Here is an 18,544-nt window from a genome sequence, read left to right on the forward strand (position 1 = left end):
CTTGTGATTCATATCTGAATGGATGCAGCCATCAGTTTCTCTTGCAGCGGAGTCGGCACACTGCGCATATCTCATTACTTTACTGAAGCCTAAAAATCCAAGAGAACGCATACACATTCAGCAGTGAGATGCCATTGACATTAGAACACTGTGATGTAATTTTTATCTCTTTTCTATTGAAGGTTCTTCTGAAGCATTAAAACAGAACAAACGGAGAAGGAGGAAAAAAAACAGTGAGACAATGGCTTTCCCTTCTGCTTGCCTCGGGCAACTTGTAATGCAACAACAGGTTAAAAACCACAATGTGAAAATATGTCACCATTCGAGAGGGTGCGAGTTGCCATATCCTGTTTTTCTGCTACAGTAAGAAACGCAGAGCGGTGAGAGAACTACGACGAGATGTCAAACGACAGTACCACACGCGGACGTCCAACGCACACACACGTACGTACGCACGTTCCACATCCACACTCTGCTTCTGCTGTTTTAAGTGTTCTCTTATCTACTGCATGACATAACACCAGCAGGGCATGGAAAACTTTAGAACAGCTTCACACTTGGGGTAAAAATGATCTGAATGGTGTATTTGTTGTCCAAACAGAGCCTGCAAAAACACAAGGCCCAGAATGTGCAAATCGCAAAAATAACACAAACATTTAGCCACGTAAAAAATGTGGGAGGGTGGTGGTGCTTAGGTGGAGTATGCAGAATGTGCAGCGCCAGCCGTATAAATGCACGTGTCCTTCACGGCACAGGGCAATTGTTGCTGCTTCAAGCAATGACTTGGCATCTTCTGGGGGGCTATATAAAGCCCTGCCGGCCGTAACCCGCCTCCACTGTGCATAAGTGAATCCTGTCACACACTCGGTCCTGCGAAGCATTTCAATGTCTTCCAAGTAAGAACAGGTTGACCCACAGCAGCCATTGTCAAGTAGGAAAATTCAACCAGCATTCCTGAAATGCTGTAGTCACCGCCTGGCATACCAGCTGAAGCAAGAAACACACAGACGCAAGTATGCTTTGCGTGCACATGCACACAAACACACAGTTGTTGGGCAGTGCAGCTGTTGCTGTACGTCCTCTCCAACAAAAGGGCGCCATTTCAGAGCCACGATTAGGCACACTCCTCCCACAACTTGAGAAAGTGGCTTATCTGCACGTGATCCTGATATGCCATTATTAAATATGAAAACAGTTTAGAATATTATCGTTCAATTTTGGAAGTGGCAAGTCAACGGATTTGTGGAAATGTTGGTTTACAGTGGCTTACAGTAGCCATGATTCATTTTCATCAATACTCACCACAAGTGCATAACCCCCTCTCGTGACGTTTACTACAGCAATAACCTCCCATAGGCAAAAATAGTCCGTCATTGGCAGCTCACGCTAACGGCAGACAGACGAACAGGTGCCATCATCTGGCATTTACACCAGTTTAGACCCTGACAGGTTTCACTAAGGTATGATCCACTACCAGTAAAACAGGTTGAGGAAGTCACACACAACAATAGGAAATAACTGTGCCACGTGCGGTACATGTACAGTGTACTTTGTGCACAGTGTACTGGTGTCACTTCATTGTGGACCTAACGATTAAGTAGTTAAAAGCAGCGATAGAGGAAGAACGCAGTACTTAAATTGTTATAAACTTGAAATAAACGGGGCTCGCAAAGCATTTCTGCTTCATTCATAATTAGGAAAATTTAAAAAAATAAAGCACTAACGGCAGCATTTGTTTAGCGTAAGTCAAGCGAAATGAGGCTGGACTTTGGCTACCCCTCGCATGCTAAGCTCGCTGGCTAGTCCGCCTGTTAGCTTCTTATGCCGTAAAGCAAAAGTTCAAAAAGTGTAGTACGTCAACAGAAGGGTCGTGGTGGCTGCACAGAGCTTAACTATTGGTAAGAAAACGTCAACAGCGATGAAACAGGACTGCGTCGTCCGCCGCAGCGCCCGGGAGAAGCTAACTAGCTAGCAAGTTAGCGCTTCATCCCCGGGTCTCTCCTCCCATGTGAACTCGACTGACAGTCGCGGGGTCGACTTGGATACGCGACACCGGGGCGAAGTAAGCGCGAGCCGGCGCCCGAGTCACGCGGACAAAAGTTGGTTGAAGCCACGAACTCACCAGTAAGTCTCTCTTGACAGTAGTTTGAAGCAGGAAAAGGCGGAAGGCAGCACTTTCACCAGCCCTAGCAGCTCCGTCCGTGCCCCGCAGGAACACAAAACAACACTCTCAGCGCGAACGCCTCCATGTAAACGAGGAAAAAAAAGCAACCGCGTCAAGCCACGCCCACTCATAGTTTTAATTGGTCAATATCAGGGAAAACGTAAAATAGGCCAATTAAATCGCCTATTGATATTTTTTTCCTATCCAATAGCCGATCGCAGGTTATTTTCTCTCGCTAGTGCAGTGCAGAGATTTTAGGTATACAAATTGAATTTGCAAGTACAGTAGCATCTACGATGGAAACGCACGGATGCTGTTGCTATGCTATTTACAAACGTTTAGTTTCGTTAGAGATGAGTATCCACTGATGTGCTATAATGTGAGTAACCTAACATGAATAAAAACTAGGTGAGACTTTCCGTAACACAAACTTAACTTTAAGATCTTTGAAACCCTGAATAAATATCAGTAAACATTTTGTTTACTTCATGCTTTGACATTTAACTACCTGATGTTCAAAACCATATATTCTGTAATGCTACAGGGCCTCTGACCTCTGATCCGCCTTAAAGTTAGGCAGCAAGTAACTATAAAACACTGAACATACTGTACTGTCTTATTAAATTGTTAAACGTTGTCCAAAGGTGACCCCTGGTGGTATGTTTCTTCACATGAAAGATGGTGTAAACGTTTAAAACTTGCAATAAACTCTATGAAGTTTGTAAAAGAATTTTATCATAATTTAAAGTTTCACCTGGTAAAATGACTAAAATGAAGTCAATAAAATCAATTTGTTTTCTCTGCAGCACTTGCTGTAAATATATATGTATTATAGGTAAATGATAAGATTATCTACAGTTTTAGTATAGGTCTTATAGAAAATATTTTTGTACATAAATAAGTGAAGCTGAATCACTGAATTAAGCGACGTTTCAATCAGGAGAAACATTACGAGGTCGATTTAAAACATCTTCAGCCACTAGGTGGCAGTAGTGCATCATTCTGCTGGCTCAGCCCGGTTTAGATGTTAGTCTTCAAATGTAATAACATCATAAAGCAGATCATTTAAAATTTAAAACAAGTAAATAACGGAGGCAACTATTGCAATGCCTCTGTTGTAAAGATGATCCAGAGTTTGTGCTTTTATTAAAATAGCTTTGTGGCTTCTCTAAATTGCTTTCTCATCCATGTCCTGCAGTTCTTTTGTTTGATGATTTATGAACCTTACACAGCAACTGCGGAGGTGGAGCTTTTCTAGAAGGCACTGTCTGTGGTGTGGGATTACAGGTCCTTTACGCCTTATAACATTAGCAACAGACTGTAAATGTAATGTGAAAATATAATTCAAAGACACAGGCGCCATATTTGTGCTCTCTTCATCCTAGGCTCTGGACATTATTTCATTTTAATTCCAGATTTATTTCAACTTGTCTGATTAAAACCAGAGGCAAGGCCAATATTAAGTGATATGTCAACATTTGTTGCGGGTCCGAATTTGAATTCTGCCAGAACAGATGTGAGTATGCATGGACTCTAAATGTCACCACTCATGTTTGATGAAAATCGCTGCTGTTGCTTAAAGCTCCACATTTCACATCTAGAAAAAGTGACAAAATGACATCCATCCTCGCTGTGGGCTGCTGTGGGCTGTTGTGGGCTGCTGGGTTCTGCAGTTTCACAGTTGGATTGGGTGAAGCTGCAGCTCTGGGCCGCGCCAGGGGCGGCCCTGCTTGGTCCAGTTGGCTCACGGCATCTGTTCGACACTTCGAATCCACCGTGACCTCGCTTCAAACAAGCTGGAGCTCACGGCTGCTTGAGAGGTCTTGAAATTAAACGCACCCTCACCCTCGCATGAGCCTCACGGCGTTGTCTCTCTCCCCGGCTTCTGTTCTGGCAGCGTGCTGTGCAGCCTCTCTCACGCACACACTTTAACAGTAAACAGTCTTCCTCAGATCTGCCAGACACTCCAGACTTGTTGCATCTTTCTGGGCATTTTGATCAAATTAACTTGGCCATAACCCCCTTTGCCTTTTCACTGTGTCTGCTTCTCCTCCTTTCCGCCAGTTTCTTTGCAGCTCGCTGAATCAATACAAAAGCTGCTACCTCCACAGCTTCCTGTGAAATCAAACCGTAGTTCAGGTGCTGGCTCGCTCCAGATTCCAGCTTTATTGATGGCTTCAGTGTCTCCTTTTGTGCCCTGATCTATAGTCAGAGGTCCACAGTGGACACACTGATGCAGAGCCATAGTAGAAAACAGGAGTAGCAGCAGCAGCAGCAGTAGACATGGAGGTAAAAAAAGATCATTATTTGCAGAAATCGTTAAAAAAAGGAAAAACTCCAGAACTGCCAGCTTTTTCAAGCCCCGCTCCTACACTCTGGGGTTTGTCATCAGATCAGTGTCAGACATGAACGGGGGCGGTCAGGACTCAGGCAGGTAGGTAGGCCGGCATTTGTTGTTCACAGCAAAGCTGATAAAGAAAATCTGTGTTCACCCTGGAGCCTGTTGCTCCAGGGTGAACCGTGCTGTGTTTTAATCTCTATGATCGGTTTGATCGTGAGCTACAGAATGTAATTAATACAAAAACAACCGACTCAGCTTAAATGGACTTGAATACTTTAGGCCTGACTGAATCCCATAAGGCCCGGGTATAAACTGTGGTTCAAAAACGCTGATGGTTGTTTTTACTGGAGGGGTTTTATGGCCTATTTCTCCCCATCATTCCACAACTGAGATTGGGTACATCAATCACCACCGCTGCTGTTTAGAGCAAAAGACGTACAGATGCTGTAGAAAACAAGTGGGATAATAAAAAGTTGAAAATAGTTTTATTATTTATTATAGTATTGCATATGTGCATACATATTTTAACAGTATAACAGTTTAATAAAGATGTTTATGAATCAATATATTGTCCTGAAACTTTCAAGACTTTTCAAGACTCAAAAATAAAAACATAAAATTAAGCAAATGTTGCTATGTTTAGCATGTCTATTTGTTACTGGTATCACAGCAAAAACACTAAGTTGTTCTTGCATTTGCGAAATGTGTCAGATTTTAAATCAGCACTGGAAACTGTCATCAGAAGCGAACACAGAGTGTATTGTTGTGGGCAGTGCTGTTGGTGTTTCCCCACCTCTGCTCGAGTGGCTCTTTGACACAGTGTTCTTACGCAATCAGCTGAGGCACGAGAGCGTGACTATCACGGAGGCGAGCGGGACCGCAGGGAGCCGGCGGGAGTGACCGAGCGACGCACGCTGGGACGGAGCGTCGGATGGAGCCAGAGACACTGAGGGAGGGATCAGCGGATACCAACGGCAACACAGGGGGACGGCTGGCGCTGAGAACATGAGAGGAGAAGGTAGAAAAACCAAAAGAGACGCAAAACAAAAGTACCAGCAAGAGAGAAACATATCAATTATGGTTCATAATCAGTCTTGTTTCTAATAAATAGATTTAGAATTATTTCTCCCAAGCTCGTTTTTCAGCTGCCCACATTTCTTATTTCTCTCATTCAAAGTTATTCAGTAGCTGCTTCTGTTTCATTATTAACAAAAACTCATGAGCTTCTCTTATTTACCAGCTCCAGGAACCTCGTGCAACCTTTAAATAATGACGACAAAGTACAACTAGTTCCCGAACAGTTCTCTGAAACATCTTGTCAGGTTTTTACAGGTCCCACTGTAATGAAGAGCGGCCATTTCTTTTTTTTCTTTTTTTTTTTTTTTTTTTTTTTTTTTTTTTTTTTTTTTTTTTTTTTTTTTTTTTTTTTTCTACCGGTTGAACCACGACGACCACCTTCCTCGCTGAGCTGCTGCTCGGGGGATTGCAGTCGAAGCCGTTACAGTACAAAAAGCTAAAAAAAAACAGCGAAACTGAAGGAGCCGCAGTTTATCTGCGCGTGGTGGTTTTCATAGGTTTGTCAGCAGTCATTTGTTTTCTCGCTGGAATCTCCACTAGCAGCGCTCATATAGATTTTCCATAACAGCGCTCTTCTTTATGCCATCCATCACAGCTGTGTCGTGTTGGCTTTGCTGCTGCTCGGTTTGTGAAGTCTCCTGTGTGTGTGTAGGTTAGCGGAACCACCAGCGAGGCCAATAGAATATCCTGAACCCAAAGTAATGGACATATTTTAATGCCCATTTAATTATTAAACCTACATTAATGGAGTTTTAAAAACACATGAATGTCCGGTTAATTCTCGACCGGACAGTCGACTGGTGTCTTCAGTTCAGCCTCTTGGCGTCAACACAATTCCAGGCTTTGCGGTTAAGTCTCCGCAAGCTTTACACGCCAGGATTGAGGCAGTTCATCCAAATGGTCGTGCTGCAGTAAAGGAGACAGAGACTGGTCCAAAAGCATTGTCCACACTGCTCACGTAAGCTCCAGGTCATTGCTGTGTTCCCTGTTGCCACGTTGAGAACAATGAATTTGGAAACACCAACTACAGAGCAGGAACTAACAACTGAATGTAGCATAACAAACACTATACCAATAAACCAAAATCACTGGCAAAACTAGAGGATGAGGTCAATAAGGTCATGAACCCTAGCGCCCCGCACAGGTCAGAGGGGCAAACTGCAATATTCTCACCTTGTTAAACTCAGTCCAATAGGCTCCAGCTGGACATATTGCTTAGACATCATAAAAACCCATACCTGCTTGGAAGAGGTCACAGACGCTTCAACAAATCAAAAAATAACCATAATAAATGTGTTCCTTATCTACATGTGTGCGACTGCTGCTCATTTACAGCAGGGACCTCATCACCAGAGCGGGTCTGAAGTGCTGATTAACTGGGTGGAGGGGGAAAAGGTGTGATCATTGTTCTTTTTCCTTCACAGGTTTCTGTCAAGACAAGCATCGCTCCCATAATGAGCGGGGGAAACTCTCCTTATTAACTCCAGAAACAGGAGAAAGGGAGGACGAAAAAGCCTAGTAAATAATACATGTTCTTTGAAATATACATGAAAGTCTCCGTCCTGCACTCCAATTATATAATCCCAATCCCAGTCAGAGAACCCGCGTTACATAACGCTCAAGCTGGAAGTCAAAGACCTCGGGGCATCATTATTATTCTGCTCAAAGCAAACAGCGTCCCCCGTGCCACGCAGCAGCAGCTGTTAGCGTATTATATAAAAACAGATAATGGCAAATCTCTGTGTGGTTGTTTCTTCCGGGCTGCGGGAGCGACGGGGGCCAGACGCCGCTGATTGCGCCTCGGCACGGGCCGACGCGCAATCAGCGCGGACGGGAGCGCGTGGCACGTGGCGCGCGGATGCGGCGGCGCCCGGACTCGTTTGCACGGAGACAAACGCGTGATTAAGCTCGTGTTTTGATTTGTCTGGTTGTTGAGAGCCGCTTGTGTTTGAACGGCCGCTAATAACCCGCTTCCTGTTCCCTGGTTGAATGTGGAATGATCACCGCACGCGGCGGATCGGAGGGTCGTCTGGGATCACGGATGACGAGGCCGACAGTCGAACGGCTTTGAGTCCATCAATAGGACACGCTGACCTTCTTCTCACTCAGCGGCAGCTGGATTTGCGGCATTAGCCGCAGAGTCTCTCTCAACACCGTCCGAGCATCCGGACGCACGGTTAAGGCTAAACCCTCGTCGTGAGGCGAGCGTTCGCCGGGAAACGGGCCCACGTGGAAAACGTCTCCGCGCGCGCTCTCAAGGTTAGACCGGAGACGCGAGAGAGCGGCTCCGAAGCATGAATAGTGATGAGGCTGAACTCCCACCGGATCCGGCTGCTGATAAGAGCACGGCGGCAATATGATTGGTTTTGTGGTGGAAAAACAAATCTAAATAGTAAGTCTGGTTAGAGCTGAACCGCGTCGTCAGGGGGATTCCCCTAAGTGCCCGGCGCCTTTCCTCACATTTCCTGGTTGCTCACGCTGTCACGTGCGCAAACGTCCGCTTAAACGCACGTGTGTTTTAGTGAGTCGCTGGTTTGAACTGTGTCCTTTTTGGGCCTGTTCGATCTCATCTGTCCCTGGTTTCAGGTTGCAACGCTTCACTTCCAGCTTCTCACACTGTGATTTGTAGCCTTTGGGCATTTTTTTTTTTACAGTTTTTCGGATTGTGTTTATTCAAAGAGAATTCATGTGGCATTTATAGCCACAGTGGGACACCGTGTTACAGAGTGTGAGACCAGGATCCTGCTTTAAAGTGCAACAGGACCTGCGCTGCGTTTTCACTGGGAGCCTTTTTCAACGTGTTGGTTTAAAGACTTTGACAGCGCCGGTCAAAACAGTCCTTCAGCTGAACATGACGGACGGACGGACGCGCATCCGTCTCGTCGGTGTCTTTGTACCGAGAGCAGAAGAAGAAATACGTGCTGCAGTCGATCCATGACTGATTATTGTTCCAGGCTCTCGGAGCACGAGTGGCTGCCGGCTATCAGGCGTCAACATCCATCAGCCTCCACACGTAAGACCTCGTGTTGCTCTGAGTCGCGTCTCTCTCGTTAGAGAAAATTAATCCCGGTGTTTGATGAATCGATCCCCACTTTGCAGACACTTATGCCCTTGGGCTTCAGTCGCCGTGTGTCATCAGGACGAGCAGAGAGCCGGTGCCGCACCACCTGACTGCATCTGCAGCTACAGTACCTGCATCCACCCGACTACCCCCCCCCCCACTCGGCAGGGAAAGCCTGGGAAGGAGAATCCCTTTGAATAAAGTGCAGAGCTGTAACCTGCTCGACTGGGTGGGATGACAAGCCGACTGCAGAGGTGAAAGCGAGGAGTGATGGAGACAGGAAGAGAGAGAGGGTGAGATTCTTCTCTTTCATCTCTCGCTCTTACAGCATCCCTCTCTCTCTCTCGCTTGCTCACCCGCTGCCTGTCTGTCTGTCTCTCTCTCTCTCTCTCTCCCTCTTCTGATTGGTATGCAGAGCCATGCCTGCCCTGTTCTGCAGTGTGGGTTTGTGAACATTGCTGCATGACAGGGAAAGAGGGGAATCGCACTGCAGTGGCGGGTGGGGAGAACACACACACACACACACACACACACACACACACACACACACACACACACACACACACACACACACACACACACAAAATGTGATCTCTGCCAGGAAAACCCCAGGCTGTAATGTCTCTCTATCTTAGTTTCTGGTCGCTTTTAAACTTCACATTATGTGCATTCGTAACAATCTCGCCACTAATCAGTAGACATCAATACAAAGTTGTCTTATGCTGATAATAATTTCGAGTCGTCTTGCGGTTTCTGATTTCCCCCCACCCAACGTAAACACCTCCTGGTAGAAATTGTCCAGTCGTGTCACTTCCTTATAACCTGTTGTTGTTGTTTTTGGCTGCTGTTACAATGGACCTGTAAGACTTTCAAACAAGGAACTTTAAAATAAAAAGTTTAGCTTAGATCTGAAGGCCTTCACCAGGAACAGGAAGTTACTCTTTTGTTGGCCAGTCTGATTCATAACGCTGGAGCCCAATTACAGGGTAACAGCAAAGTCATGTAAATACACTAATTATCACCATTAATCGTCATTGACACTGATATTATGGGCCTTGTACAACTGCATGTATTAGCACTGTCAGGGACAAGGCAGCCCAGCGCCGACTGAGTAACACGGCAAACTGTGCTGCTGAGAATCTGAAAATTATGGGGCGTCGCTGTTGGAGCCTCTGCTGGTGTTGTGCGGATCGGGTCCGTCTTCGGGACGGGGCTGCCGTCCTCTGCTGCAGGGACGTGGGTCACAGTGGATCAACAACCTGCTGTCCGACCCAATCCATTGAAGCCTCCCCCCCCGGGGGGAGGCTTCAATGGATTCTCCCTCCTGGCGCTGGTTGAACCCAATTACACTTGAAGCAATAAATCCTTAGCAATGCAATTTCCCCTCTAGACAAGATCTGCCGGGCTTCTCCAACAACCCCCCTCCTCCACACGGCCCCTGCCTCTTTCGCCTCCCTCTGCTAAACACACAAAGTCTCTCTCCTCATCTGTCTCTTCTTACTCTCTCCACTTCTTCCCATGCCTTCAATCACTGTCGTTTCCTCTCAGTCTATACATCTTTGGTTCTCCTGCCATCTCTAAATCCTACTTCTTCTGCCCGATAGCCTGTTTTATTTTTAATTTTGGTCTTTTTCATCCCTCTAATGCTCTGTCACTGTCTTATTATCCCACTAACCCTCATCCTGTTGTCTGCAAACTGTCCTGAAACTGTTGTGGGACACCTAATGTGTTTCTCCATTACAGCATTACCGCAGCGTCACCCTCCTACACATCTCACGCTCACCAAGAATGCAAAGTAAAGAATCTGTATTTTAATATTCAAATATCAAAGAGGCAACGTGAAAAGCAAGGGATGAAGTGTCACATGTGGGAGACGTACAGGACCTACAGTAGGGCTGCAGAGCTGTCAACGGGGAAAGAAAATGGACACAAAGGGAGAAATGCAACAAGTAAAAGTGAACTGCTAAACAGAAGAAATAATGATAATAATAAAAATAAATCACTGCTCGTGTATCATCGCACGGCTGCAGAGTCGCGGCAGCTCGTTAGGGTTTGTGGGGGCGGACACAACAGTAGGGAGAAGAACGAGTCTTGGTAAACGTTACGCGGGAAACAAAATCGCTCGAGGCACATATGCAAGATGAGTCAAAAGGCACAAGCGCCACACCGACCTTCAAGCTACAGCTCTACATCAGGCCTCCATGGTGTTCAGGGCCATGTGAGTTCTCCAAGGCTGCTCATGCTGCACAAATGCACCGCTCCTCTCAGGGTGTTACTCTCCGACCGGGTTAGCAGCGTGGTGGTTGGGTCACTGCGACGTGGCGGTCGGTGAGGCCGTAGGTGTTGTTGCTTCAAAAACCGGGCACTGCTGCTGCCTCCGGGCAAACGCCTCGTTTGATCTTGGCTATTACTCTGCTCAAACACAAAAGCAAACTAAACAGAAGGAATTCATCTATTCATACTGGGTAAAGCGCTCGATGACCAATTGTTTAACGCTGTAGTTAGACGCAAATTTGAACATTTCAATATCAATTTGTGCGCAATTGTCAGCGTTATTGTTATTATAGAATTGTCACATAAAAGTGGAGTTTACATTGTGATTATTATTTGTATGTATGTATTAATACAGTGTCTGCAGATGATGTCTCTGATTCCTAGATTTGTGAGTCATGGTTTAGAGGCAATGCTACACTCACACTGTAAAATAGGAGTGAAACCTACTGTAAGGAGTCTTAAGCCGTAGCTACATAATCAGGTCAGAACCTCAGCCCTGCAGCAGCGTGACCAAGACATGACTTCACTTAGTCGAGTAGGGAAGGTTGAATTTGAACATAGCATGGTGCCTGATACCATCATTTACTCAAACCTATCACACAAGCAAGAGGTGTAGGTTCAAACCTTATTGATCCCACCAGATCCGTAAGTGAGAAACCTCTCACAAGCTCCTGTGTTACTATGTGGTTGCTCACCTCCAGTGAGGAAATAGGTCAAATGCAGAGAAAACAAATTCTTGAAGGGAGTTAGTGACTTATCTTTTTCTATGTAATTATTTCACATAACCATAAACTGATTAAATGGTTAAAGTATGAAGTTCTGCCTTACCTGTACATCAGGTATATGAACAAAAACATAACGTTTATGTGTTGCATTAACTTGATGTAATCCTTTATTTAATGGCATAAGACTTTACATTGAATGTCACCTCTTATCTAATATTTATGTGATAAAATTACAAGCATAATTTACATGTGATTAAATTACATAAAGTTAAAGTTTTAGGCCTGATTAATTTTTTTGAGTGCACTGACTGACGTCTACACAAAAAATTAATCATTTTGGATGTGTCAAAAAAAACAAATCTATTAATGGTAATCTTAAACCTTGAAGGTCTTTGAGTTTATAAAGCCCCATTTTCTCAGGGTCTTGAATGCACCACAGTAGTTTGCTATCCGCAGGCACTCAAACCATCAACTGGCTGTGTAGGTTTCCTGTGTAGCAGTTTTAGACCAAACATTCATGAAAAGAATATTTGTTAAAGAACCTGTTTCTTATCCAGACGTCACAGCAGAAACCTCTCCACTATCAGCCACGAACTGCTTAAGGTACAGCTGTGAATATTTAACAAGGCCTGTTTTAAACGCCTATTTTTATCGTCTTGTCAATAATTCAAAGCAGGGCCTCTCCCGCTCTCGTCTGTGGAAGGCGCCGCACATGCACGGGCAGAATGAAGGGAGGACGGAGCAGGACAGAGAGGCACAAGGAGGGAGGATGAAAACACTTTGTTCCTGTCGGCGGCTGCCCCCACGCTGGGCCGGCAGAGATGCCCAGCAGAGGAGACAATCTCAAGTTCCACGTGGTCCTGACAAGCTCCTCGTCACTCCGCAGGGAGAGAAACTCCCTCTCCTCCGAGGAAGCTGTAGTGTTACGAAGATTTCCGACGACGGCTGAGACGAGAGGAGTCTTAAGGTTAGCGAATAATCAACCTTCGCAGGCACTTGACATACAATCAAACATTCAGATAGCAATCAAAGCTCTTACTCCCCTGTTCTCAGGGCAGGATTGGCTACGAAGTGAAATCTGGCAGCAGTTGCTTCATAATGTTTCCACAGAGCAGAATTGAACTGATTTAATTGACTTGCATTTATGACAGCCCTGAGTCTGCAGAAGAGAAACCATGCAAGGAAGGTACATCAGAACTAGGCCCCTGGGCTTTGTCATTTGCCAGAGTAATAACTACAATTATAGGAGAAGGGACTATCTTGCTCCTCTGAATACTAACATTACCATAGAAATAAGCAAAGGTACATTTTGATAATAAAGAAATTAAAAAGACTGTAACTTTGAAACAAGTCTTTCGGACGGAGGGGGTCCCAGTTTGAGCCATACTGGAGCAGAAGTCTGTGGTGTTGAGTGTGAACGGGGGTAATGGCGCTGGGACAGGGCCTTGAGGTGCCCCTGTGCTACTCATCACCACCTCATACATGGACATCTAGACGAACAACCTGTGGGCTGTGAGGCAGCGTGTGATCCGCCCAGCAGTGGCCCCTGCGAGGCTGCACTCCCTGCAGCTTTAAAGCAAGCAGCTGGGGCTGGATGGTGCTGAAGTCAGATACATGAGTCAGTTCCTATGCTTTCAAATCTATTTCAAATAGGGCTCAACCACATGAATGAGATCAACAAACTGAAAAGGTGAAGGAGCTATTATATATTGTGCAGATGAGCGTAAGTGTCCTTAATGGTGTAGCAGAGAAGAAACCAGGAAGTAGGCGACCAGAGGGAGTGACGGCAGAACTCACAACCAGAGCTTTTACCACAGGTGATGCAGAGAGGAAGGAGACTCAACCAAAGAACGAGACGGCTGCAGTCAACAGATGAGTGACAGCAGAGCGCCTATTTAAACGCACACAGCCGTCACTCACTCAACTTAAACCGCTCCGTCCTGGCATCGCAGGGACGCTGGAGCCCGTCCCAGATCACCCGGAGAACCTGGAGAAAACCCACGCACGCACATGCAGTGACCACTAAACCACCGCCCCGCCCACACAACACACACGCACGCACGCACGCACGCACGCACGCACACACACACACACACACACACACACACACACACACACACATGCACACACACACACACACACACACACACACACACACACACACACACACACACACACACACACACACACACACACACTAAAACCTGGCTGCAACAAAGTTACTGTGGGAATCGGTTTAGGGCTGATGAGCAGTGATGTTACTCATGACAAGCGGCAGGACTATGGAACTTCTCCAAAGAGCCACTGGTTCCAACGCAGTGACTCACCAAAACTGGCATAAGTGAGCTTTTAGTCAAAGCCTCCAGCCACTATAGGTCAAAGCACAGCATCATTAGTTAGTTGCACAATTATTTTTTATTATAGCTACAATTTCTTCTACTTGTCCATTATTCAACTTATTAGAATTTCAAAGGGAACTACTCCTTGTGTAGAGGATGATCATCATTTCTAGACCTAGATAAATGTGCATTTTAGCGTTCAGTTGTGGAGTTACACATACTGTGATTGCATTTGACTGTACAGTGCATTTGTACAATCAAGCATGTGTCTACATAAGTCCAAATGCCCAAACATCTACTTTTGTGTTTTTACCAGTAAATTTACTTGCCATCACTTCTTAAAGGTAAAACGTTGTAATTTCTTTTTTAAGAAGTGAATGTCCACAAACTCTATCTGATGAACCGGTACGTGATTCATCCTGTGGGCTGTTTTTCCCCATTGTCAGCTAAAACTAGGCATCGGGCATCGGACAGGGAACTAGTTGGAATGTCAGCCACTTTCCCCTGATGCAGCAGAAACTGTGCGTCACACGTTTATCACAGCCAGAAGCGTCATGGAATAATTCGAAACATTTATTGCAGCAAGTATTTGACTCTACTGTAATTCATGAAGCTTCAGACCTGAAAGCTGGACCCAGGCTGTTCTTACAGTTCAGTGGCATTTAAACAGACACGAACGCTGAGATGCTCAAGCTGACACAATCACACACTATATCTAAATGCTAATGCTGCACGGAGGTGAAATGAGTTAAACACGGCAGAACCCTTGACTATTAAGTGATTTCCCCTCTTGTTCAGAACTCAGGGCACCAGGCGGTCAATTACATCCATGCGACTGCAGCACAAACATTGCTTTGGCCTGTGTTTACACATGCAGGCATATCTGCAAATGTGACAGTTCAGTCGGTGATTCAGCGTGCGTGCTTCTCGTGTCTTACCTCCCATCATTCATCATTCTCCTCTCTGCAAAAACTAGCATTTAATGTAATGCAAATGATCTCATGGATTTACAACCTTAGGAGTGAAGTGGATCGCCGTCATGACCTTTGACCTCTGCACCATGCTCCTCAGCATATTAAACACAAAAGAGAGTACAGTGCTAGAGTGCTACGAAAGTATATATACTGTATAAACTTAAAATATATGCTCAAATCTAAACTTGAATACACACATGCTGAGAGACTGTAAATAGCTACATCTTGAGCTAATAGCATTTGATTTGGCATGTGAATACATCACATTATTAGAGTGTAGATACTGGATCTCAGGGGGCATCCATCAGTAGAAGGCACAGTCTTATAATTAGCTTTCTATTTGCTCATTATCAGATACCAGATAAAGACAATGAGCCACAATAAGATAAAGCTTTGACTCATGTGGCCCATAAAATGCTGATGCAACTTATAGTATAAGGGACAATAAGTACTGTGAATCTGAAAGTATCACTTCATAAACTCACTTTACTGTAACCTTCACATCTGTCTAACCTAGTCTCTTGATTTGGTTTGGAGTCATTAGTCTAAACAGGTTTGTGACTTATTTGGCAACAAGCCTAATCAAAAATTATGTTTTTCAATTAAGCAGCAATCATTTTTTTAAACATCTTGATTCATATACAAAAACTAATAACCACATCTGCCAGTGCTTAGATGATTTTATGTTGTATGCATTCATTCTTCCTACAAAGCTCCTGTAATTGCTTTCCCTGGGACGCTGTGCAGCAGCATGACTCATTTTTCCTTTTGGACAAATGTGGGAGACTGTGAGGATAATTTGCAATCATCTCTTTTTGTTTCATAGTCCCTTAACGGATAAATCAATTGAATTAAGTGCAGCGTGTTGCTGTCCTTATCTTTCACAGCGGGCCAAATGCAGCACAGATAAAACTACTTTTTCAAAGCTCATGGACAATCACTTTATGAAAAACAGTCCAAATTTGTGGTATAATAAAGGGAACATCAACACACCACAGTGTTACATCCTGTACCAGACAACCTGCTCTGTTGAATTTGCAGTTCTGTTGTTGGCTGAGAGGTCGGCCTCCCGGGTCACACGGCCGCACAGACCTCAGGAACGGGAGGTGCTAACTGGGCTACATACGCGTGTCCATATGTCTGTGCCACAAACACAAACACAGACATTAACACTACTGGTGCAAATTGAGATGTACATAAATGAAAAAACAACAAATGCAACAACAGCTGAAAAGCAATAAGAGGAGAAACGACCACTGTGTTCTTTAAAGAAGCCAAGAATCTATTACTGTGAACTTTCATTACTCGGCCCAGACTTATTTGGTGCATGGTAATTAAGTTCCTGTATGATGGGAATAGAGCTTAACTGAATTTCTGAGAGAAATATAAAACCGAAGACTTGCTTTAGTAGGTAAAGAAAGTTCTAAATTCATACACAACCTATAATGTTAGCGCCTGCATATAACGGTATTAAGTGTTTAAGTCAAATCATTCAGGCCTATACAACCAGACCAGAAAATAAAATTTTTGGTAGTAGCTGTTGATAGTTGCAGGTTCGCAATACAGCTGTGTCAGCACAGGACCCTAGTATTGAATTGTCATGTTTACCACTGATAATATACAGCATCACTTTGTTTAGCAGTGTGTGTGTGTGTGTGTGTGTGTGTGTGTGTGTGTGTGTGTGTGTGTGTGTGTGTGTGTGAGTGAGTCTGTATAAAAGAGAATATTTGATGTGATCCAAACTGTAATTACTGGCTGGCAATGTGAGAGGATCTTTTACGGTAGCATCAAGTCTGCAGCATGTGACAGAAGTAAAGTGAAGCTACTTCACTTCTTAATTAGCTCTTTTCAAAGTTTTAGCTACGAAAACATGGCATCCGTTAATAGCAGTTGTAGGAAAACTTCATCTTGATCAATAAGAGCTTGGGATTACTGTACTTTCATCTCAACTTGTTAGAGCTTGGGCGGCCTTGAAGCAGAGCTTTAAACTTAGTGTGCAGCCATGTTAATGTATTATTGAGTGAGTGAGTGAATCTGGCAAAAAGATTGATCTGTGGTGTAACTGCTTCTATGGAGGATCAGCCTAATGCTGAAATTGATGTTTCCGCAGCACTAAAGCGACCTGTGTGTTATTCCCACCACTCTGCTGCTCTAAGTTGGTTTTTCGGATGGATGTTTCACATTGAATGTTGTGAATCTGCTCTAGAGGGCACTCTGACTTCCTTCGGTTCTGTACCCTCTTTTTGTCATTGCATTTCCTGTTCCATGTCATGTCCTATTATCAGTTTGATTGGTGTCGCCTGTTTTAGTTAGTATTTAAGCTCTCAGTTCGTGCACAGTCTTGGTTGGTTTGTTGTTAGATGCTTGTTTCAGATGACTTCATGGCTTCATGTTTAGTTCCTTTTATGTTAGCTTACCCGCTATGCAGTAGGTTTTGGGTCAGTTGCTTCTTGTCGGTAATACATGCCTGCTCATGCAGTGATTCTTAGTTAGCTTATGTGTATTTATTATCTACCCTACTTATGCGGCACTCTTAGATTGTATGTCTCTTTGTGTTTACTAATTAAAGTGTTTAATACTTCAGTTTGTCTGTGGGTTGTGGCGTTTGGGTCCTCACCTCTCGTTAGTTCATAATTGCCCTGGTGCTGTTTAGTTTGCTGGCTGTACTGTACGTGAAACGTTAAGTGTAGATCCTGCAGTTAGTTAGTCTATAACAGTACTTTTAAGGAGACGGTGAAGTAAATAAACATTCCAGTTCAAGCTCATCTCATAATGTGACATCTCACCTCATAATACACTGTCATATGCACTCGCTCTAAATGAAGCCTATCAGTGCTAAAGAGGATAAGTTATGAAAATGAAGGGGTTAGTAATGAAAGGACCGACTGAGCGAGGCAGGAGCCGGAACAAAAGGAATAGGAAAGGAAGCGAGTGGGTGAGTGAGTGAGTGAGTGAGTGGGAGCCAGCGGCAGAATAAATCAGCGAGCAAAGCAGCGAGTGAATCACAGACGAGCAATAGGCCATGGAAGTTCTAATGCTGACCTAACCTTAACCCAGCTGTGTAATCCAGCTGTCAACACAGCCTGCGTGGTTCAAAACCCGGTGGTTGTCCTGCAGCTACGCAGGCGGGACAGAAATATCAAGATGCTGGTATTTATGAGAGTTTATACGGTTTATTCTCTCCGTGGGCATGAAATCTAGCAAAAGCTCAATTTTGTTAAAGATGATCCATCCTGTCCGGGTTCCCTTGACAAGAGGGAGGAAGTTGATAACACAATGAAATAAAATGGGAAAAAAGCAAAGAGCTGATCACCCATACAGTGAGAGAGACAACCACTGAAATGACCGATGTCGGCTCGAGTGTAGCTGCAGAGCAAAGCATGACAATACAGCAGAAAGCAGCTGCAGCCTCAGTGCAGTTACATAAGATCTTTCTGATTCTCCATTCAGGCCGAGGCCACGTTCATAGTTCTCTCTGAAGTCAGCTCCATTAGAAAAAGAAGTAAATCATTTAAAAAATGTTCAGTGAAGAGCATCACGTTTGTCATCTTTAAGTGAAATAGACCCAGGCTTCAATAAAAGCCAACTG

The 18,544-nt window shown here is 44.5% G+C and overlaps 2 protein-coding genes and 1 long non-coding RNA gene across 11 annotated transcripts in view; 1 reads left to right on the plus strand and 2 right to left on the minus strand.

Annotated features, from left to right (window-relative positions):
• fam49a (family with sequence similarity 49 member A) overlaps positions 1-2,310 on the minus strand; it is a 17,976-nt gene extending 15,666 nt beyond the window's left edge. For 2 of the 5 annotated variants that reach the window (XM_029140298.3, XM_029140299.3), the window contains exon 1: positions 2,123-2,209. Coding sequence is in view for 2 of the 5 variants with exons in the window: in XM_041069494.2 (XP_040925428.1) it covers positions 2,123-2,295 (173 nt within the window). In the remaining 3 variants the exon portion in view is untranslated. Of the gene's footprint in view, positions 1-1,302; positions 1,329-2,122 lie in introns of those variants that run through there. The other 3 variants (XM_041069494.2, XM_029140297.3, XM_055506380.1) reach the window with 3 other exon arrangements.
• Positions 1,861-13,703, plus strand: LOC114849172 (uncharacterized). 2 transcript variants are annotated; one of them, XR_008693864.1, is made up of 7 exons: positions 1,861-2,124; positions 5,343-5,523; positions 7,007-8,595; positions 8,682-8,936; positions 9,059-9,142; positions 12,319-12,609; positions 13,460-13,703. It is a non-coding gene; the product is annotated as an uncharacterized LOC114849172 (long non-coding RNA). The 2 variants fall into 2 exon arrangements; XR_003784576.3 differs by lacking the exons at positions 9,059-9,142; positions 13,460-13,703 and having other exon boundaries at positions 12,319-12,446.
• LOC114849161 (uncharacterized) overlaps positions 5,366-18,544 on the minus strand; it is a 38,723-nt gene continuing 25,544 nt past the window's right edge. The window contains exons 7-8 of one of the 4 annotated variants that reach the window (XR_005897311.2): positions 10,815-11,055; positions 5,367-5,502 (exon numbers count right to left, since the gene is read on the minus strand). The gene's annotated coding sequence lies outside the window, so the exon portion shown is untranslated. Of the gene's footprint in view, positions 5,503-9,963; positions 11,056-12,452; positions 12,588-18,544 lie in introns of those variants that run through there. The other 3 variants (XM_055506373.1, XM_055506372.1, XM_055506374.1) reach the window with 3 other exon arrangements.

The sequence above is a fragment of the Betta splendens genome, chromosome 24 (assembly GCF_900634795.4).
Source record: "Betta splendens chromosome 24, fBetSpl5.4, whole genome shotgun sequence".
Lineage (NCBI taxonomy): Eukaryota > Metazoa > Chordata > Actinopteri > Anabantiformes > Osphronemidae > Betta > Betta splendens.